The 17,756-nt window shown below is 48.4% G+C and overlaps 2 protein-coding genes across 7 annotated transcripts in view; one reads left to right on the top strand and one right to left on the bottom strand.

Annotated features, from left to right (window-relative positions):
* The window catches only part of AKAP13 (A-kinase anchoring protein 13), a 246,861-nt gene extending 234,171 nt beyond the window's left edge, over nucleotides 1–12,690 (top strand). For 5 of the 6 annotated variants that reach the window (XM_081170988.1, XM_081170990.1, XM_081170989.1 and 2 more), the window contains 6 exons: nucleotides 1,044–1,114; nucleotides 3,131–3,175; nucleotides 3,742–3,792; nucleotides 4,649–5,098; nucleotides 6,672–6,972; nucleotides 8,082–12,690. In XM_081170988.1, the coding sequence (XP_081027114.1) occupies nucleotides 1,044–1,114; nucleotides 3,131–3,175; nucleotides 3,742–3,792; nucleotides 4,649–5,098; nucleotides 6,672–6,972; nucleotides 8,082–8,131 (968 nt within the window). In that variant the 3' untranslated portion in view covers nucleotides 8,132–12,690. Of the gene's footprint in view, nucleotides 1–1,043; nucleotides 1,115–3,130; nucleotides 3,176–3,741; nucleotides 3,793–4,648; nucleotides 5,166–5,876; nucleotides 6,644–6,671; nucleotides 6,973–8,081 lie in introns of those variants that run through there. The other variant, XM_081170992.1, reaches the window with a different exon arrangement.
* Nucleotides 12,691–16,536: 3,846 nt separating this feature from the next.
* The window catches only part of KLHL25 (kelch like family member 25), a 32,064-nt gene continuing 30,844 nt past the window's right edge, over nucleotides 16,537–17,756 (bottom strand). The window contains exon 3 of the mRNA XM_081171162.1: nucleotides 16,537–17,060. The gene's annotated coding sequence lies outside the window, so the exon portion shown is untranslated. The remainder of the gene's footprint in view (nucleotides 17,061–17,756) is intronic.

The raw sequence follows: 17,756 nt of genomic DNA, 5'->3' as shown, positions 1-17,756 counted from the left end.
TTATTGGCTGAGGAAGCCGGTGTACAGCTTCCAGGTCATGTGGCCAGCATGACTAAGCCATTTCTGGCGAACCAGAGCAGCGCATGGAAACGACGTTTACCTTCCTGCCAGAGCGGTACCTATTTATCTACTTGCACTTTGACGTGCTATCGAACTGTTAGGTTGGCAGGAGCAGGGACCGAGCAACGGGAGCTCACCCCGTCATGGGGATTCAAACCGCTGACCTCCTGATCAGCATGCACTAGGCTCTGTGGTTTAACCCACAGGGCCATCCGCGTCCCTTGCGTCCAAGGTCTTCGTATTAATTTGCAAATTCCTGAACAGCTTAGGTCTGGGATATCTTGAGGGACTGCCTGAACCCTTTTGCTTCAGTTCGATCGCTGAGATCATCTGTAGGAGTTTTGCAGGTTGTCCCCCAAGGTGGTGTGGCTCATTTGACATCAACATGAAACCGAGCCTTTAGTGGCATTGGCCCAATCTTGTGGGTTGGCAGGGACCATTTCTTTCATGGATGATAGTATTTTTAAATTCCTCCTGAAAGTCAATAATGAGGGAGCTGCTACAGACAAGGCCCTTTCAACTGGACATACAAAACTTTCTTCTTTCTTTTTTGGTTTCTGAATGTACACAGAACAAAGAATCCCTGTATGGTGTCACCCCCTGCCCCAGGAATATTCCATCAATATGCAATGTAAATTATACAGTCAAATATTAAGCATGTTTGTATAATACTTAAGAGTTGATTGTACAAGTTAAAGTATTTTCTGTGCTCCATCTTAGCAGATTGCCTCAGAATATCGCCACTGTTTTCTGAAATAGTTAGTGACCTGCAATTCTAGATGTGTATTTGTGTGTGTATGATTGCTGTGAACTGCTTTTTAAAAAATGATTTTTACAAGTTTAAAGAAAATGGAGGACTTCCTTTCAAATAAGGATGTGGAGAGGTGGTTCTAGACTGCCCTCAGCTCTACGGCTGGAATATTGCAATCATTCTATGTTTTTTCCTGGGCCTAAGGAACTCACGTTAACATCTGACTTTTCAGGGGTGGAAAAGGTTGAAGGAGACGATGTGCAGGATCTTCGGAGGACAGAGTCGGACAGTGTTTTGAAGAAGGTATGGAACTGAGGAGGGTCCTTCACTTAGCAGTAGATGCATTGCCTATAGGGCTGCCAATGGCTACTAACCGTGACAACAGTGCTCTGCCACCAAAGTCAGATGCAGCACTGCTTTTGAATACCAGTTGCTGGAAGCCACAGGAGGGGGTGGGGTGAGGGAGTCCTCTAGCGCTTGCAGGTTTCCCACAGGCACCCATTTGGCCACTGTGACAACAGGCTGCTGGAGTAGGTGGACCATTGGCCTTTTCTTGGGATGTTCTTATGTCCGTTCCCTAGCATCTCCAACTATTAAGACCTTGGAGTGCACCTGCAAATTGGAAGAGACAGTGTTGTATCCAATGTGCCAGAGGTCTAGAAGGCTGCATATTTCATGAATCGCTTTCCTATGAAACACCTCAGAGCAATTAAACAAAAAAACAGCCCATGAACAGTTGAAACAGCAGCTGCATGTATACAAACAATTTCATATCCAACAGAAATACAGACTGGGATAAAAGCCTTCACTAAAAAGGCACATTTTTTAAAAAGGTCTCTGTGGCGATCACACAGGGCCCCCGGACGTTTCACAGTCTGTTGACCCTGTGCCACCACTGCGATAGCTTTCTTCGCTGCCACCACCCCGCTTCTCACGGGGACACATGGAGTCCAGACAGTTGTTAACATAAACAAATAATCAAGTTTATTTTTAAATGCAGGAACAAGCGTATGGTTGCAGTTCATTTTTCTCTTGTCAGTTTCCTAATCTTAGTTCCTAACAACTCCAAACTGAATTATTCCCAACTATCTATCTGACTCCACCTAACAATTCCTCTCACTCTCTCACAGTACAGTGGTGCCCCGCAAGACGAATGCCTCGCAAGACGGAAAACTCGCTAGACGAAAGAGTTTTCCGTTTTGGAGGTGCTTCGCAAAACGAATCTCCTATGGGCTTGCTTCTCAAGACGAAAATGTCTTGCGAGTTCCTGCGGTCCCCCCCCTTCCCCCCCTTTTCCTAAGCCGCTAAGCCATTTATCAGCTGATCCGATAAGCTGCTAAAAGCCGCTAATAGCGCTAATCCATCAATGGGCTTGCTTCGCAAGACGAAAAAACCACTAGACGAAGAGAATCACAGAACGGATTCTTTTCGTCTTGCAAGGCACCACTGTACAACTCTACCAACCCACTGCCTATTCCACCCTCTTCCTTCTCCAACACCCAAGCCTCAACTCCCAACTCCCAAACCTCAACTGACTTTCAAAACCTCCCACTCTATCTTTTACTCCCCCCTTGCATTCTCACTGGCCAATCACATCACACCCATTTTAACCCTTTCCTTGACCCAAACTAGGAGGCAAACGCCACAGTCTCCCATGGGGGTGCCCACCCAGACAATTTCCTTGGGGCTCATTCTGGCTCATTCAGCAGAGCCTTATTTTTCCTCCTGAAAAACATGAACTTTGAGGCCTGATATTTAAAGAAAGGAGACAGGAGTGCCTGGCGTGCTCTGGTCCATGGGGTCACGAAGAGTCAGACACGATTAAACGACTAAACAACAACAATTTAAACAAACAAAATAAAAAATAATCACCATTCTGGAACATTAAAACCCCTTCACATAAAGCCTTGTTTTTAATTATTTTATTTTATTTTGTTCACACTGACTGGCAGAGAGGGTCCTTCCAGCCCTGCCTGGAAGTTGAGCGTGGGATTTTCTGCATGCAAGGCAAATGCTCTACCTCTAAGCTGCAGCCTTGTCTCCCCTTTCTAAAGAGTTTGAGGCAAAATGAACTAAACACCCGATGCGAGGCATGGGCAGGCAACCTGTGGGCCTCCAGATTTTGTTGGATTTCATTTCCTCACAGCTGCAGGCACCGTGGCCAATGTGTCAGGGATGATGGGAGTTGTAGTCCATCCATAAGTGGAGGGTCACAGGTTGTCTCCTCCTGGGGATCAGTGTTGCTGCCTGAGGCTGACTTTGATCCTTGCTATCTTTCCTCTGCCTTGTTCTCATTAAGACTGTCTGATCTCTTCCCAGGGAGGAACAGCTAACTTGATGTTTGTGCTGAAAAGGAACAATGAGGTAAACATTCCTGTTCTCACTTGGCCTTCTTTGCTGAGGAACACAGCCAAAGGAACCTGGTCTCTGCTTTTCAGGATCACGGTTTCCAAAGCAGCATGCAACACAATTAAAAACAATCAAAACGTTTTAAACCAGCAGGGAAATAGAACAAAAACTCGATATCCAAAGAATATGGGTGCTTCCAGATGAGGGTCTAATCTGGAGATGGGTTGTTGCAAGAAGACTTTAAAATAAATAAAAAATAGCAGATATCCACACTGAGTTTGTGGAAGGAGCAGGATACGGGCTTGCATTTTGATGCCAAACACATTGTGTGGACACTGCAAAACAATTTTGCATGCATGAGGAGCACCCATCTCACAATGAACACCAGTCCAGAACACTCTGTTGTGTCAGATGCTTGATCAGTGTTACAGAGGCTCACTTGAGGTTTGCTAATGGTTGATCAATAGTAGAGTGTGCTCTCCCTTCTGCCCCTCTTGGGCTAAAACACTGCAGCAGATCAGTGTCGCCAGTAACTGAATCAGCAGCTGACAGCAGCTTATTTCTTTTTTTCCCTCCTGCAGCAAGTTCTCCAGAGCATCACTCACCTCCACAGCTTGCTGGGTATGTTGCAGGTGAGTAACTCCCAGGAGGAGGGGGTGGAGAGGAATATGGCCATTGGCCGAGGGCTCTTTGCTGTGTGGATTCTCTGCTTGCACAATGCACCATGTAATATTGGCTTAAAGTCTTCACAAGCCCTCTCCATATCAGAAGGGTTGGGATGCTTAGGCTTAGACTAAGCTTCCCTCTGCTGGTGTACTTGCTGGCAGAATGTTGGGGGAGCCCTCAGTTCTAGCAAGGGGTCCAGCGAAATAAAGGGTCTCTCCCAGAAGCAGGGATGATTATGTGCATGGCATTGGTGTTGTCAGGATACAATGCCTCTCAAGCCAGCCCCGTTGCGTGGAGAGGTCCGAAACAGAGGGAGCTGCCTCATACCCACTTGGGCCATGGGCACAACTAGCTCTGTCTTGTCTACACCACGAGTAGGAGACCTTTTTCAAGCCGAGAGCCACCTTCCCTTGCTGGCAGCCACATGATAATGGGGCCAAACTGGGCATGGCCGGAAATACACCACTCTTATGCACCAGGCAAATAAGAGGTATTATCACAGTTCAGGGACACATTGCAGCCAGGCAAGAACACTAAAGGAGGGTGCAGGGCCAGCACCAGAGGACAACATGGTATAGGGAAGTGACATGGCCTTAGTAGAACTCCAAGTTCAGATATAGAAGTCTAGAGAGCCACATATGGGCTCAGGTTCCCCATCTCTTCTCTGCAACACCTGGTAGTGGCAATCCAAGGAAAGGAGTCTCTTCCTGTCCTCTCCGGGCCCTTCCTGGAGAGAGCAGGGGTTGAGCTGGAGGGCAGGGCGTCTCCTGCATGCCAAGCCCCGAGCTCCAGCCTTCCCTAAGCCTTCCCTCCCTTCCACAGGCTGTTGTCGTGCAGCAGGACACCTACATTGAGGACCAGAAGCTTCTCCTGACGGAGAGGGCCCTGACCCGCAGCTCCCTGCGCCCCAACTCCCTGATTGAGCAGGAGAAGCAGCGCAGCCTGGAGAAGCAGCGGCAGGAGCTGGCCAACCTGCAGAAGCAGCAGGCCCAGCACCAGGAGGAGAAGCGGAAGAGGGAGCGGGAGTGGGAGGCCCGCGAGAAGGAGGTGGCGGAGCGGGAGGCCCGGCTGGCCCAGCGGGAGGAGCAGCTCCAGAAGGGGCACCACAGCCTGGAGAAGGAGCAGGAGGAGCTGCAGCAGAAGAAGGCCACCTACCAGCTGGATCTGGAGCACCTCCGCGCAGCCCAGAAGCAGCTGGAGAAGGAGAAGGAGCAGCTCAAGAGGGACATGGAGCAGATCTCCCAGCTGCGGGCAGAGCCCAACCACAGCCCAGTAAGTCACCTTCTCACTCTAGTTTTTGGCAAAGGCAGGTGCGTATAGGAAGCCACCTTGTACAGTGGTGCGTCGCAAGACGAAATTAATTCGTTCCGCAAGTTTTTTCTTCTTGCGAGTTTTTCGTCTTGCGAAGCATGGTTTCCCATAGGAATGCATTGAAAATCAATGCGTTCCTATGGAAACCGCTTGCCAGGCTGGCGGTGCGGAGAAGGGCTTTTCTCCCCACCGCAAGCCTTCAGGACAGGTACGGGAACAGAGGGGAAGGGGCGCAGCGCTTCTCCTCTGTTCCCGGGGCTTGCGGTGGGAGGAGGGTTTTTCCTCCCCACCGCCAACATTCAGAACAGCATTCTGAATGTTGGCGGTGGGAAGGAAAACCCTCCTCCCACCGCAAGTCTTCAGGACAGCCATCCGAAGGCTGGCGCGGGGAGAAGGGCTTTCCGCCCCACTGCCAGCCTTCGGAGGAGCCTTCCGAAGGCTGGCGCGGGGAGAAGGGCTTTCCGCCCCACCACCAGCCTTCGGAGGAGCCTTCCGAAGGCTGGCGCGGGGAGAAGGGCTTTCCGCTCCACCGCCAGCCTTCGGAGGAGGTCCGAGGACAGTGGGGAAGAAGCGCTGCGCTTCCCCGCTGTCCCGGAGATTTCCCTATGGGCTTTCATCTTGCGAAGGAAGCCCATAGGGAAATTCATTTTGCGAAGCGCCTCCAAAACGGAAAACCCTTTCGTCTAGCGGGTTTTCCGTCTTGCGAGGCGTTCGTCTTGCGGGGCACCACTGTACTGAGTTTGGTCCCACTGGCCCACACCAGAAGACTTGAGCCTTTTCAGAAATCAGACCCACCTTCTAACAGGAGACCCATTTTGGTTATTTTTGTAAAACTTCGTATTTGTATGGCCGTAGTGCTGCAGCTGTGACCCATCTTAGACCCAGTGCTGGGTCCTTACTTACCAGTTGAAGCCCAGTGGGGCAACTCTCCAGGGTTTCGGGGTAGCCCTATTTGAGAAAGCAAAGCTTTTCTGCCTCTCACTTAACAGTAGATGCTGGGGGCATCCAAGGAAGCTGATTGAAGGCTTCAGAACAGATGAAAGAAAGCATCTCTTCGCACCGTGCATGTTAAGCAGTGAAGCTCACTCCCACTGGAGGCAGTGAATGCCCCCGAGTTGGATGACTTGGAAAGAGAATTAGACAAATTCATGGGGGAGAAGGGCTATCAGTTGGGGCTAGACGAGATGGCAGCGCTGTGCCTTCACAGCTGGAGGTAGCCATGCCTCTGAATATCAATTGCTGGAAACAGCAGGAGAGGAGGGTGTTCCTGGGCTGGGGCCCTGCTTAGTTTCCCACAGGCCATCCTGTGATCTCTTCCTAGCGGAAAATTGCTGCGGAACAGATTGCGCAGCCAAATCCCCTGCAGACTGCTCATTGCAAAACAGTGTCACACTGGCTTAAAACATCCAGTAGGCAGCCTTTTATTTTCATGGCGGGGAGGGATTGCTCCTATCAGTGTGATGCCTGGACTGCTGGTGCCTCCGCCACCACACCTGTTTCACTTCTACCACTTGTTTTGCCTCCTGCCTTGCAGCTTTCCAACCAGCACGGCAAGATGACCAGGACACCTTCCCTTCCTGTGCCCGACGACTCGTCTTCCAGGCAACAGGGCCATTTGGAGAAAGAACTGTCTGCGTCGCCCAAAAGGAACAGCCTCACAAGGACACACAAGGAGAAAGGCGCTTTCCACCTGCTTGGCACGACGACGTCGAGCCAAGCCAACAAGGCAGCTGACGGACAGGGTCAGGTGCAGAACCGCCTCTTTGGCTTGGCCAAGCCGAAGGAGAAGAAGGAGAAGAAGAAGAAGGGCAAAGGGCACCGTTCTCAGCCAGCCGGTAAGCAAAGGGCTCTTTCTACTTGCTAAGATGTCTTCATGAGACCTCCTTCCACCAGCTTACCTGCAGTGGTTGCTGCTGCCCATTGAGACAGATAGGCCAGAAGGCTGGGAGGCCCAACAGTAGGTGGTGCGAGGGCCAATTGTAGCTTTGTCCCCATCTTTCTCTTCCCTGCTAAGTTATACAAGGGCAACACTGAGACTTGAGGAGGAGGAAGCAAACAGCCATAGTTACCCCCTGAGCCGGTTGTAAGTAAGAAGGCAGACAAGTGGGGCGCTGGCTCTGGGCAGACTGAGGTTAGTGGGGCAGCGCCCCATTTGCCATAATGGACCAGCCCTCACACCTGGAAAGGAAGCAGCTATTTGGAGCAGGGAAGGAAGAGGCAGCAGCAGGCAAGCCCTGTTTGGACACTTAGAAGAAATAAGAAGTGAGGAAGGGGAAGAGGTGCCTTTTAAGTAATGCGGGCAATCTTCTCCAGGGTCCACTGGCGGAGGAAGAGGAGTGCAGGGGGAGTGCACCGCCCCCAGCAGAGCGATCCTGGCAGGGTGCCATTGCGGCTGTCCACCCCCCCCGGCGCTGGGCACCACGCCCCCGCAGGCAGCATGCCCTGCCCCCAAGACGCATGCCCCACCCCTGTGGGTGGTGCACCACACCCCCAGGATGCGCCTTGCCCCTACCTGCTCTCCGCCCCCTGGTGCCAGAGCATGAAGCTCCACCACTGCCAGGGTCATCTGATTCTCAGGGCCAGGATTTGGGTGCACCATGCCTCGATGTGAAGTGCTTGCAGTTCTTTCCTCCGGTGCGGACAGGAGAGAATTGGTTCCTCTGTAGCTCCTGACGTGCCTTGGAAAGGGAATCAGAAATCTGCCGCTACAACAGCCTGTCACTACTGCCTGCTTTGAAGGCACAGGTTTGTTGCCCAAGGAAAGATTCGTTGCGATACCCAGTGGTGGGGTTGAAAGCAGGTCAGGAGCACCTTCAAGATTGCGTTTGGAATATTTAATTTTGGCATTAAGGTCTTCACAGCTATGAGCAGGGAGAGCAGGAAATATGTGCCCCTTCTGCATGGTCCTGATGTCGTTTGCTTGTGATTTCCTTCCCTTGTCCAGAGGCTCAGTCGCCAGAAGCAGCACCGGAGGGCGAGGAAATCTTCTGCTGACCCCGCTGTTCCACCTCCTGCAAGGATGAGGCTGCCCCGTGCTGTGCCCTGCAGAGCGCTCCCCAGCACAGGGCAGATGCAGCAGCGACTCTTGTCTGCCTTGAACTGAATTGTCCTTGCAGCGCAAACCCACCTGCGTGCCTACAATTTGCAGCCTGCTCCCAACTGCTGGCTCTGCCCGTGTCCTGGATCCATTACCTTTTAAAAGGAAGCAGGGGAGGCAAAAGCTTCAGACGCTGGGTGTGGCCGGACTGGGCGGGCTTGGTTTTGGCTGCACGTGTCTCTCTGAAAGGAAAAGAAAAGCATCCATTCTGTGTGCAATGCTGGCTGTTAAGACAGACACTCCCTGCTTCTGTTTTCATCTCCAAAGATTGGGGGGAAAGTGCATCCCCGGGTGGCAGCTTGGCTGATCTTCTATTGGGGAAGTCCATCAAAAACCATCGCCCTCTATAGCAAAAGCATGGGGCTCTTTAATGCAATGTTTTCTACATTGCCATATATATAGATAGTACTGTATATATACTTATATATAAATATAAATATAGAAAATGTAGCTGTATATCCGTTGGGGTATGCTTTAATTCTGTACAGAAAAAGGCTGGCTGAGCTTAGCTCTTCCCTAAAGGTTTAGCTGAAACTGTTCAGGGACTGTGTTGATATTAAATATCTCTTTACTTGTTGGCACTCTGTTCTAGTGCTTCTTCCACTGGCAAAAACACCTTCTCCCCCAAAATATCCATCTCTGTGTTGGGGAATGGACTCAAGGCCACGTAGCGGCAAATTGGCCAACTCAGTTAGGAAGGTGGTTTCCCATTAGAGAGGCTCTGAGGACCTGTTTGCACACAGAGTAAGTTGTGCCGCAGGACACAGGTGCATTGTGGGAATACTGGAGGCACTTGGCTGGTTCACAGTTCCAGGGACAGTATCGGGCATCTTCTGCTTGATAGAAGCAAAAGTGTAAGAATGGATTTGAGCTGGCTAAGGCTACCAAGTCGGAATGAAATATGAACGGGCAATCTTTGAAAATTGAGAGAGATGGAGTGTATGTTTTAGGGACAGGGAAGGGGAATCTGTGGCTCTTGCGAAGTTGCTGGACTCCAGTTCCCATCATCCCTGACTGCTGGCCATGCTGGCTGAGGCTGATGGGAGCTGTAGTCCAACAACTTCTTAAGAGCCACATGCTCCCCTTCCCTTCTTCAGAAGCCACTTCAGGAAAGCCGCAACAGGCCAATGTTTAAATCACAACTACTCTCAAGTCCCTTTTGAAATGAGCACAAGGGAAGGCCTGACCGACTCCCTGGCCCAAGAACACCTCCTTTCCCAGCTCTCCTATCTCAGCCTTCAGTATTAATAGTAGTTTCAACTAGAAAGCCACTAATTCACCATAGAGATCACTGACTGCTTTTGCCCAAGAGATGGTTAGAGGCAAAAATCAACAGCAGCCCAAATTCTTATTTCTCTTCCCTTGGCTTTCTGCTTTTTGCTTTTCTCCAAATTTGCTTGTTCATCTCTTTGCTAGAAGTGCTACCTTCATAGCCATTTTGAAGGGTGTTCAGCTGACGGCAACTTGGGTGGGAAATGAGCCATACAAGCAGAAGTGCAATGGCCTTTCATTTCCATGCATAGCGGAGTCCACTGTAGCTTCTGAACATTCCTCATCTGGTAAGGGGAACTTGGCGGGTGAGCGAATGCTGTGGCCTTCCAATTGCAGTAGGACTCCAACTCCCATCAGCCCCCTGCCTGCACAGCCAAATGGTCAGGGATGATGGGAGTTGTAGTCAGACAACCGCTAGAGGGCCACAGTTTTGCCACCTTTAAGAATTGCAAAGTTCCAAATTTGGCATCACAGGTTGCGTCAGTGCAGACCATCATTTTGAGGTGGAAGAGATAAATAATGCCCCCCCCCAAACTGATAAAATGTTTCCTTATAACATCTGAAAATAGTTGGATTTGTTTCTCGGACTTAGCACCATGTGATATGGGTGAACTTTTGACAATTCCCTTTGCAATTTGAACCCCGTGGGTTGGGGGAATCCATTCATGGCAAGTTTCCCAGCTTTTAAATGATTGGGTGGCTCAGCCTTTAGGAGGGTTTGGTGCATAGTTCTTCCTTCTTTTCTTTTTGGACTCCAGTTAATTCTTCTGGCCATGCACACTCCAGTGTTTGAGTCGCAGACTGAGCGTCCTTCACTCTGGCGGATACAAGCATAGTGAGTCAGGCCAGATCCAATGACTTCTTGACTATTTGGCGTTGCTCCACCAGTCACACTTAATGGGCGCACCTGCTGATTCCTGTACAGGTGATGCTTTATCAGGTTCAGAAATGCATCCTGTGAGATTGGTGCTTTCTGTATGGAATCTCGGAAAGCTGTTTTTCCTTCTGCAAAGCAAGCGGTGACCCTGAGTGGGTGAAGAGATTAAACTGCATCCTTCATTGCACTGGGAGCAGGAAGGCAGCAGGGCAGAGAGGGATGCAGCCCCAGTGGAAGTTTTTTTTGGAGTAGGTGTGTGAAAGGACTTTCTCCCTAGCACCTTGTGCCAATGCAAAAAGAACTGTGGAACAAGCTGGCAAAGTAGTTCCTTATGTGGTGATGCCAAGGGAAGATGAAAGGTCCCCTGTTATGATATTTTTTTAATAATATAGACTCCCCAGAGATTACTCCTGTAGACTGGAGAAAAGGGCACAAATAGTGCTCTCTCTCTCTCTCTCGCCTTGCCTCTGCCCCGCCAAATCCCTGAAGCATTTTGAAAGCTTCCTTTTCCTACCACGTTTTCAGACTTATTTTTTAACGAAAGGTTTGCACTATTGTCCTGATGCCTTCTCCCTTTAGAGCGTCTCAGGATTTGTGTTGTTGTTTTTTCCCCACGCAAGAATCTTGCGCGGAAAAACAGAGAAAACTCTTTAACAAGCCTTCAGTGCTGGGACCGCGGCAGGTACGTCGGGTCTGTCTTGGCCAGCAATGGAGAACCTCCCTCAGCCTGGCTGAGTCCGAAAGCTCTCTAAGCAATTCACTCTCCAAAAGTGCAGCAGGAGGCAGCTGTGGAGGTCTACTTTTTATTATTGTTGTTACTTTAATTATTTTGTTGTTGTTGTTGCTTGTTCTCTTGACTGCAAGCTGGGCTTGCCATAAAAATAAATAAATCTTTCTGTTTGTTTGAAAGAGATCTGGATTTAAAAAGAAGAAGAGAGAAACGTTTACTGAGCTGTTTTGTCAAGCCCAAAGTGGGGTTTTTTTTTGCTTCTGTAAATATTAAATCGATAAATTTAAAAAATGACCTGTAGAGCATTGAATGCAATTGACCACTGCTAGGGAACAACCTCTAAAACCCAGTGTCTCTTTGCCACGTTTCAGAGATCTAAAGGCAGGTTGAAGGCAGATCACTTCTCACATTGGATATGCTCATCCCATTTTCGGTGCTGCTAAATGAGTTTTTGCAGGCTGGGGTAACTTTTTTTCCTTAAGCTGTTTGTCCAGAGGTGGCAGTGAGAGAAAATGAGCATGTGTAGGACACAGAAAGCAGAGCCTGCCTGGAACCACCTTCATTCCTCTCAAAAACTATTGTCTCCAACTTTATTTAATTATAGCAGACTAGCTGTTGTTGATGGTTTCTCCCTCCATCCCCTTCCCCGTCCGCGCTTTACAATCCAGTTTTCATCCATGTAAAGGAGCACGATCCACAGGGTTTCCACTTTAGCAGTGCAGCTCAGTTTTAAAGCTCAAGACGAATGGTTTAATCTAGTATTATTATTGTCCGTGGGTCGTTGCATGGATGCCGAGGGGCACCAGAGGCTGGGAGCAAAATGGAATGCCATTTCATGTGGTAACATTTTAGAAAAAGAAAAGTTTCTAAAAGTCTGCTGCCATTGTTCTTCTTCTTCACACAGAGAGTCCGGTGTTACATACATGTAAAAAAAAAAGGAGATGTGCATTTGTGTATTTAAATAAAATCTGTAGGTGTTCAAAGGTTCCTTCTATTCAATTATTCTCTGGTTCAGCTTTCCTCAACCTGGTTCCTTCCAGTGGGAGTTGTTGTGACCCAAAGCATCTCAAGGCCACCAGGTTGGGGAAAGCTGAATTATATAAAGTTAAAATAAAGGTATGATAATTCCTTTCTGACAGTGAACGAGTACATTTGCATACTTGCCAGAGAAATGTATTATAATGATGTTGTCCACTCATTTGGACTTTCTCTCTCTCTCTCTCTCACCCGCCCCACTATCTAGGCTTGTATAAGGGTACCTGTTTCATATTTCTGGTTGAAAGTAATGTTTAAAAAACACACTTTAAAAATAGAAACATACAACAGTGAAGAGGGTAAAAAAACACCAACAACCTAAACTGCTATATGTTAATTTGTAATTATGTAAAAAGTAGGTTACTGATTGTAAAATTTTACAAAGCTCCCCCCCCTTGTAATTTGCAAAAAAAGAAGAAAAAAAATCAGATTTTTGTAATAGCTTTTATTTATCTGCCTTCCTTATTAATTAATGAGAGCAATTTCTTGTAAAGTCGTTTCCCCCTCCCCTCTAAATAAATCTTGGTTTTAAGTCTGATGAATTTCTGCCTGCCTGCGTGTGTTTGTTTGTTCATGTCAAATCAAACTGCGTTGAATGGAAATCTTCAAAGCCCTTCCTTTGAACGCCTGGATTGGATACTTCATTTTCTTCCCATGCAGCAAAGGAAGAGAGGAAGGAAAATGTAAGTGCCCACAGTGAGGGTGGTAGGGATGCCTTCATGAGGCTCTGGGTAAGGAAGAAATAAAGAACATAACAAGAGGCCTGCCGGATGAGGCCCAAATGCCCATCTAGACCAGAATCTTGTCTTCACCGTGGCCGGGGGGGACGGGCTGTCATTGGCGGCCATTTTGTGCTGGCACCTACAGCACCTTTATCAAAGAGTACGGGCACCTCATTTCTTCAACCAAAAATAAAAGCATTGCCTACGGGCCTCTGCTTGGCTGCTGTGGGAACGGGGGGCTGGATGAGATGGGCCTTGGGTGCGATGTAGTAGGGCTCTTCATAAGTCCTTATGGACCACAACAACTCCCCACTGGAAGAGTGCTTTAGGCCATAGGAAACTGCCTTAGGTTCATCAGTGCATCTGGCTCTGGACTGCGTCTGAATACCAGTCCCTGGGGATCACAAATGTGGGGTTTTTGCTCTTCTTGTTGGGTTTCCCAGATGTTGGCTGCTGTGAGAATAGGCTGCTGGGCCTTTGATCTAAACCAGTAGGGCTTTCCTTATGCTGAGCTCTTGGCTCAGTTCCACTCTAATGCTTCACTCCTTTCCCTTGTACTGTGTGTGTGTGTAACCTGGGTTAACCCCTTGAGTTGGGTTTTAGAGGCCTCTTTGTCGATGGAAGGGAGCCAGTGGTGGAGCACATCACCTTTGCCTGGGAGAGCCGAGGACACAAAGAATGCTGGCAGCGTGAAGACAGGATTATTAGTTCAAGCAGGCGGCTGTTGGGTTTGCTGGAAATGACAGCTGCTTTGGTTGTGACCGTGCCACAAGTTGCTCAACTTGGGATTCGCGAGGCAGTCAGTCCCTAGCTTTGCTTCTTTTAATGGACCCTGATGAAAGGGAAAAGATGAGCGTGGACAACGCCATTTTGTCCCCTGCTTTTCCGTGTAATTCTTACACAGCGTAGGACATTCACACTTTAGAAACCCAGCGCACAGAGCAAACCTTGAAATCGATGAATTTGCAGCCCTTCTCCTCACTGCTGCTTGGTAATGAGCTGGCAAAATTGGAGACTAATAGGCTTGGGCTATGAATTTTCACTGCTGGTAATATTCATCTTTTTATTACGAATCTCACTTTCACTCTAACTAATGAGATTTAATGTCCTGATTTGGGGCCTCCACGGTCAGTATTCTTGGTGTCACATAACATGCCAGCACTCTTAACTAACTAGTTTCCAGGATTATTTGCCAGGCTGGGGGTGGGGCTGTGGCAATGTCTATTGAAGTAGTCTCATTGTGTTTTCAGTGTACAGTGGTACCTCGGGTTAAGTACTTAATTCGTTCCGGAGGTCTGTTCTTAACCTGAAACTGTTCTTAACCTGAAGCACCACTTTAGCTAATGGGGCCTCCTCCTGCTGCCACGCCGCCGGAGCCCAATTTCTGTTCTTATCCTGAAGCAAAGTTCTTAGCCTGAAGCACTATTTCTGGGTTAGCGGAGTATGTAACCTGAAGCGTATGTAACCCGCGGTACCACTGTATGTTGCAAATGGGGCCTAGTACAGCAATGGCCATCTCATGCTTCTGTGCATCATGGGAGATAAATTTGAGCAGGCTGATCTGACAGGACAAGATGGCCATACTCTGCTACACTCATGTCCCAGGAACGATGCCAGAGATTGATCCCTCTTTTCAGTCAACTTGGATGCAGCGTCTTAACAGACGGGACTTGGGGCATGAGAAAGGGGTAAGCAGTTGACCCTGCAAGGCAGACAACCCATCATTGTTTACAAAATGCTCTTTGTTTTCAGCCTGGAGAATAAATCTGGGGCTGGGTATTAGCATGCAGCGTTTCTTTCCCCCTCCCCAAAGCATTAACCAAAATGTCCCTCAGGCTGAACCTTATTATTCAGCTATCGCAAAGGCTCTTTTGTGCCCCCCACCTACTTAATCCCTTAGCAACAGACTGTGGGGGGGGGGGCTACTCTTGCTTTTGCCAATAGTCTCTGAATTGGATTTTTCGGCCAACACCAGTCTAAAGATTAAAGAGGAACAAATAATTTCTCATTCTTTTGTCCTCCAAAGTGATCCAGTAACAACCCTCTTCCCCCAACCTTCTCCCTCCCGGGGCCTTTCAAGGGAGAAGAGAAAAACTAGCTTTAAAAAACCCAAAACGTGAATCTGTTGTTTGTCTTTTGCAATGCACCCAAGTCTCTGTTTTGAATTGTTATTTTACCTGTGCAATTATCTGATTGTGCATTTTAATTATGGATATTTGTAAACTGCTTAGGAGCCTATTTGAGCATTCAGTGACATATAAATAAATGTATTTATTTATGTTGTGTTTTGTACGATTATAAAAACAAAACAAAACCCCAAACACATAGGTGCTTGCTTAAATTCTTTGCGGAAGAATGTTAATCTTTGCGTTCAGAATCTTGGAAATTAAATATGTTTGCATGTGTTTGAATTCCTTTGCATAATTTAAACTACCTCTTCAGATTTAGGGTGTTTCTTTTAAAAGAAGAATAATGCGTTTGTATAAAATAAATAATTACAAAGAGAGGAGTGCAGAAGTAGCTCCATAGAAGAGGAACAGAGAGGGGACGCAAGAGATCCAGGAATCTTAGGTGATATAAATGGTCCCCCCCCCACTCTCCCAACCCCTTGTTGTCCTCACAACTTTGTAAGGTAGGTGAAGCTGAGAAACGGCCCAGGTTTTCCCGGTAAACTTCAGAGCCGATTACAGATTTGAACCCGGGTCCCTTTCCTACCCATCCTAACCTAGCTACATGACACAGGCTCCCATCTTTGCAGCACAGGAGTGGGACACTTGAGTGATATTTGTAGGGGGTACCAATGACAAAATGGCTATTGTAGAGCAGGGATAGGCAACCTAAGGCCCGTGGGCCGGATGCGGCCCAATCGCCTTCTCAATCCAGCCTGCAGACAGACTGGGAACTAGCGTGTTTTTACACGAGTAGAATGTGTGCTTTTATTTAAAATGCATCTCTGGGTTATTTGTGGGGCATAGGGATTCATTCATATTTCCCCCCAAAATATGGTCTGGCCCACCACATGGTCTGACGGTGGACTGGCCCATGGCTGAAAAAGTTTGCTGACCCCTGTTGTAGAGTGTGTGGCATAATATAAAAATGGAAACCACACCTAAAGGAGCAGACCAGAGGACGAAAGGGTGCAGTCGTCCCATCAATAGGAAAAAGGAGCTACCACCAAGCTCACTCACAGAGAAGCTATTTGACCTCGACGGAAGAAAGGGCGGGTGCCCAATCCTGGCATCTGGTGAAACGTGGGCACATTTAACGCATGATAGGCTGAGCGCCAGTGCAGACAGGAACAGAGTAGGGGGAGCCAAATCGTGAGCTGTGTATTTTTGAGGGTATATTTCATGGGTGCTGAAGGAGTTCCTGGCAGGGACAATGAGGCATTGTGGGCACCAGGGGAAGGCCTGTGCCCACAGAGGTTGCCTATGTACAAGGGCTTAACTCTAACCCTCCCAGGTTCTGCAGCAGAGCCTCAGTATTTGTCCCTCTTCCCCCCCAACCTCGCTTTTGCCAGTGTTGCATTGCTTCGATTTCTACGGCGGTGTTTTGCAGGCTGTACCATACCAGGGAACAGTGTGTTTGTAATTACCACTTCACTAGCCCTGTCATTATCCCTACATCAGATGTACTTCAAAAAGAAGCAGCCCCGTCCAAAGCAGACAGCTTCCCAAAGAGCTTTTATTAAAATTGTCAGAACTCCTGGGGAACCATCAAAGTAGTACAAAGAAAGACGTGCTTCTTTTTTCCAAAACGACTCAACGCAAATCTAGCCCTTGCAGAGGTGCCTGTGCTTCATTCATGTGGTGCAGCCGAGAGACGAGTTTCTGAAGTCCTCAAAAGGCTTCCTTTGTCTGAAGAAAGATGCTGAGGCTTTTCAGTCCCTTCCCTTACTGGGCTCTCTTCCAAACCCAGCCGATGCCAACATGGCACCCATGTGGCGCTGGCAAAGCTGCCGCCATTGAAGGATGTCCACAGTGCGTTGCTCCCTTTACCTTCGAGCGAACCAATATGATTTGCTCAGGTTCCCCATCCATCCATCCGGTTACTTCTTGGAGCAGCCTGACATCCCTCCCCATACTGAGGCAGCGAGGAATGAGCCCTGTGCGAGGCAGTAGACAGCAAAGCCAGTAGCCACTTGTGCAGATTCCAGTATCACTACTGACATACAAATTCAGTGTCGCTATCTGTGGGGAGAGAGGGAATAAAACGTTAATATCCTGACCACACAACTACTTATATGCTCCCTTGAGTCCAAAGTATCTGGAGGACACCCGGATGGGGGAGGCCTCTTGTTTCCAGAAAGGCTTTTTGGACAATAAACTAAAGCTTGTAGGAACCACCTCAGAGAAATGGACTGCCCAGTCCTCGTTCTCTCAGTCTGCCTCCCAGTTACCTACCAACAGTGGGACTATTTGCTTTCCTTCTCCCAGCTATCTGATTTCATGTGTCAGCGCAGCAGCTGGCGATTTGAGCACCAGCAAACCGAGCTGCCCTCTGCGAAGCAAAATGGCACCAGTCCAGAGTTAGTCCTCCATCTTGTGTCCAGAGATTAGAACTGCATAGCAACTGAGTCCCGTCGCTAGGGTGGCCCCTTATGTATATCCAAAAGAAGTTGTCAGAAGACCACAGGGATTTGCATTAAATGTGCTCATTTTTTAGGCATGGACAAACCTTTGGAAATAATTACTATAATACAAATGAAAATGCCCATTTAAGGAGGACTCTGACCAGGTGCCCTGTTGGCCAGCTCAGTCTGCTTTTCAGGTGCAAACTCTGGAGGTGCAACCTAAAGGCCCCTGCTGCCTTCCCTTCTCAGGGGTTAATTTGGTGTTTTATTCTGTTTTTTTCTATTGGGAGCCTCCCAAAGTGGCTGGGGAAAC

This window comes from Podarcis bocagei, assembly GCF_964188305.1.
Source record: "Podarcis bocagei genome assembly, chromosome: 14".
Taxonomy (NCBI): domain Eukaryota; kingdom Metazoa; phylum Chordata; class Lepidosauria; order Squamata; family Lacertidae; genus Podarcis; species Podarcis bocagei.
The sequence above is the reverse complement of the archived record's forward strand: the minus strand, read 5'-3'. Positions and strand labels throughout refer to the sequence as shown.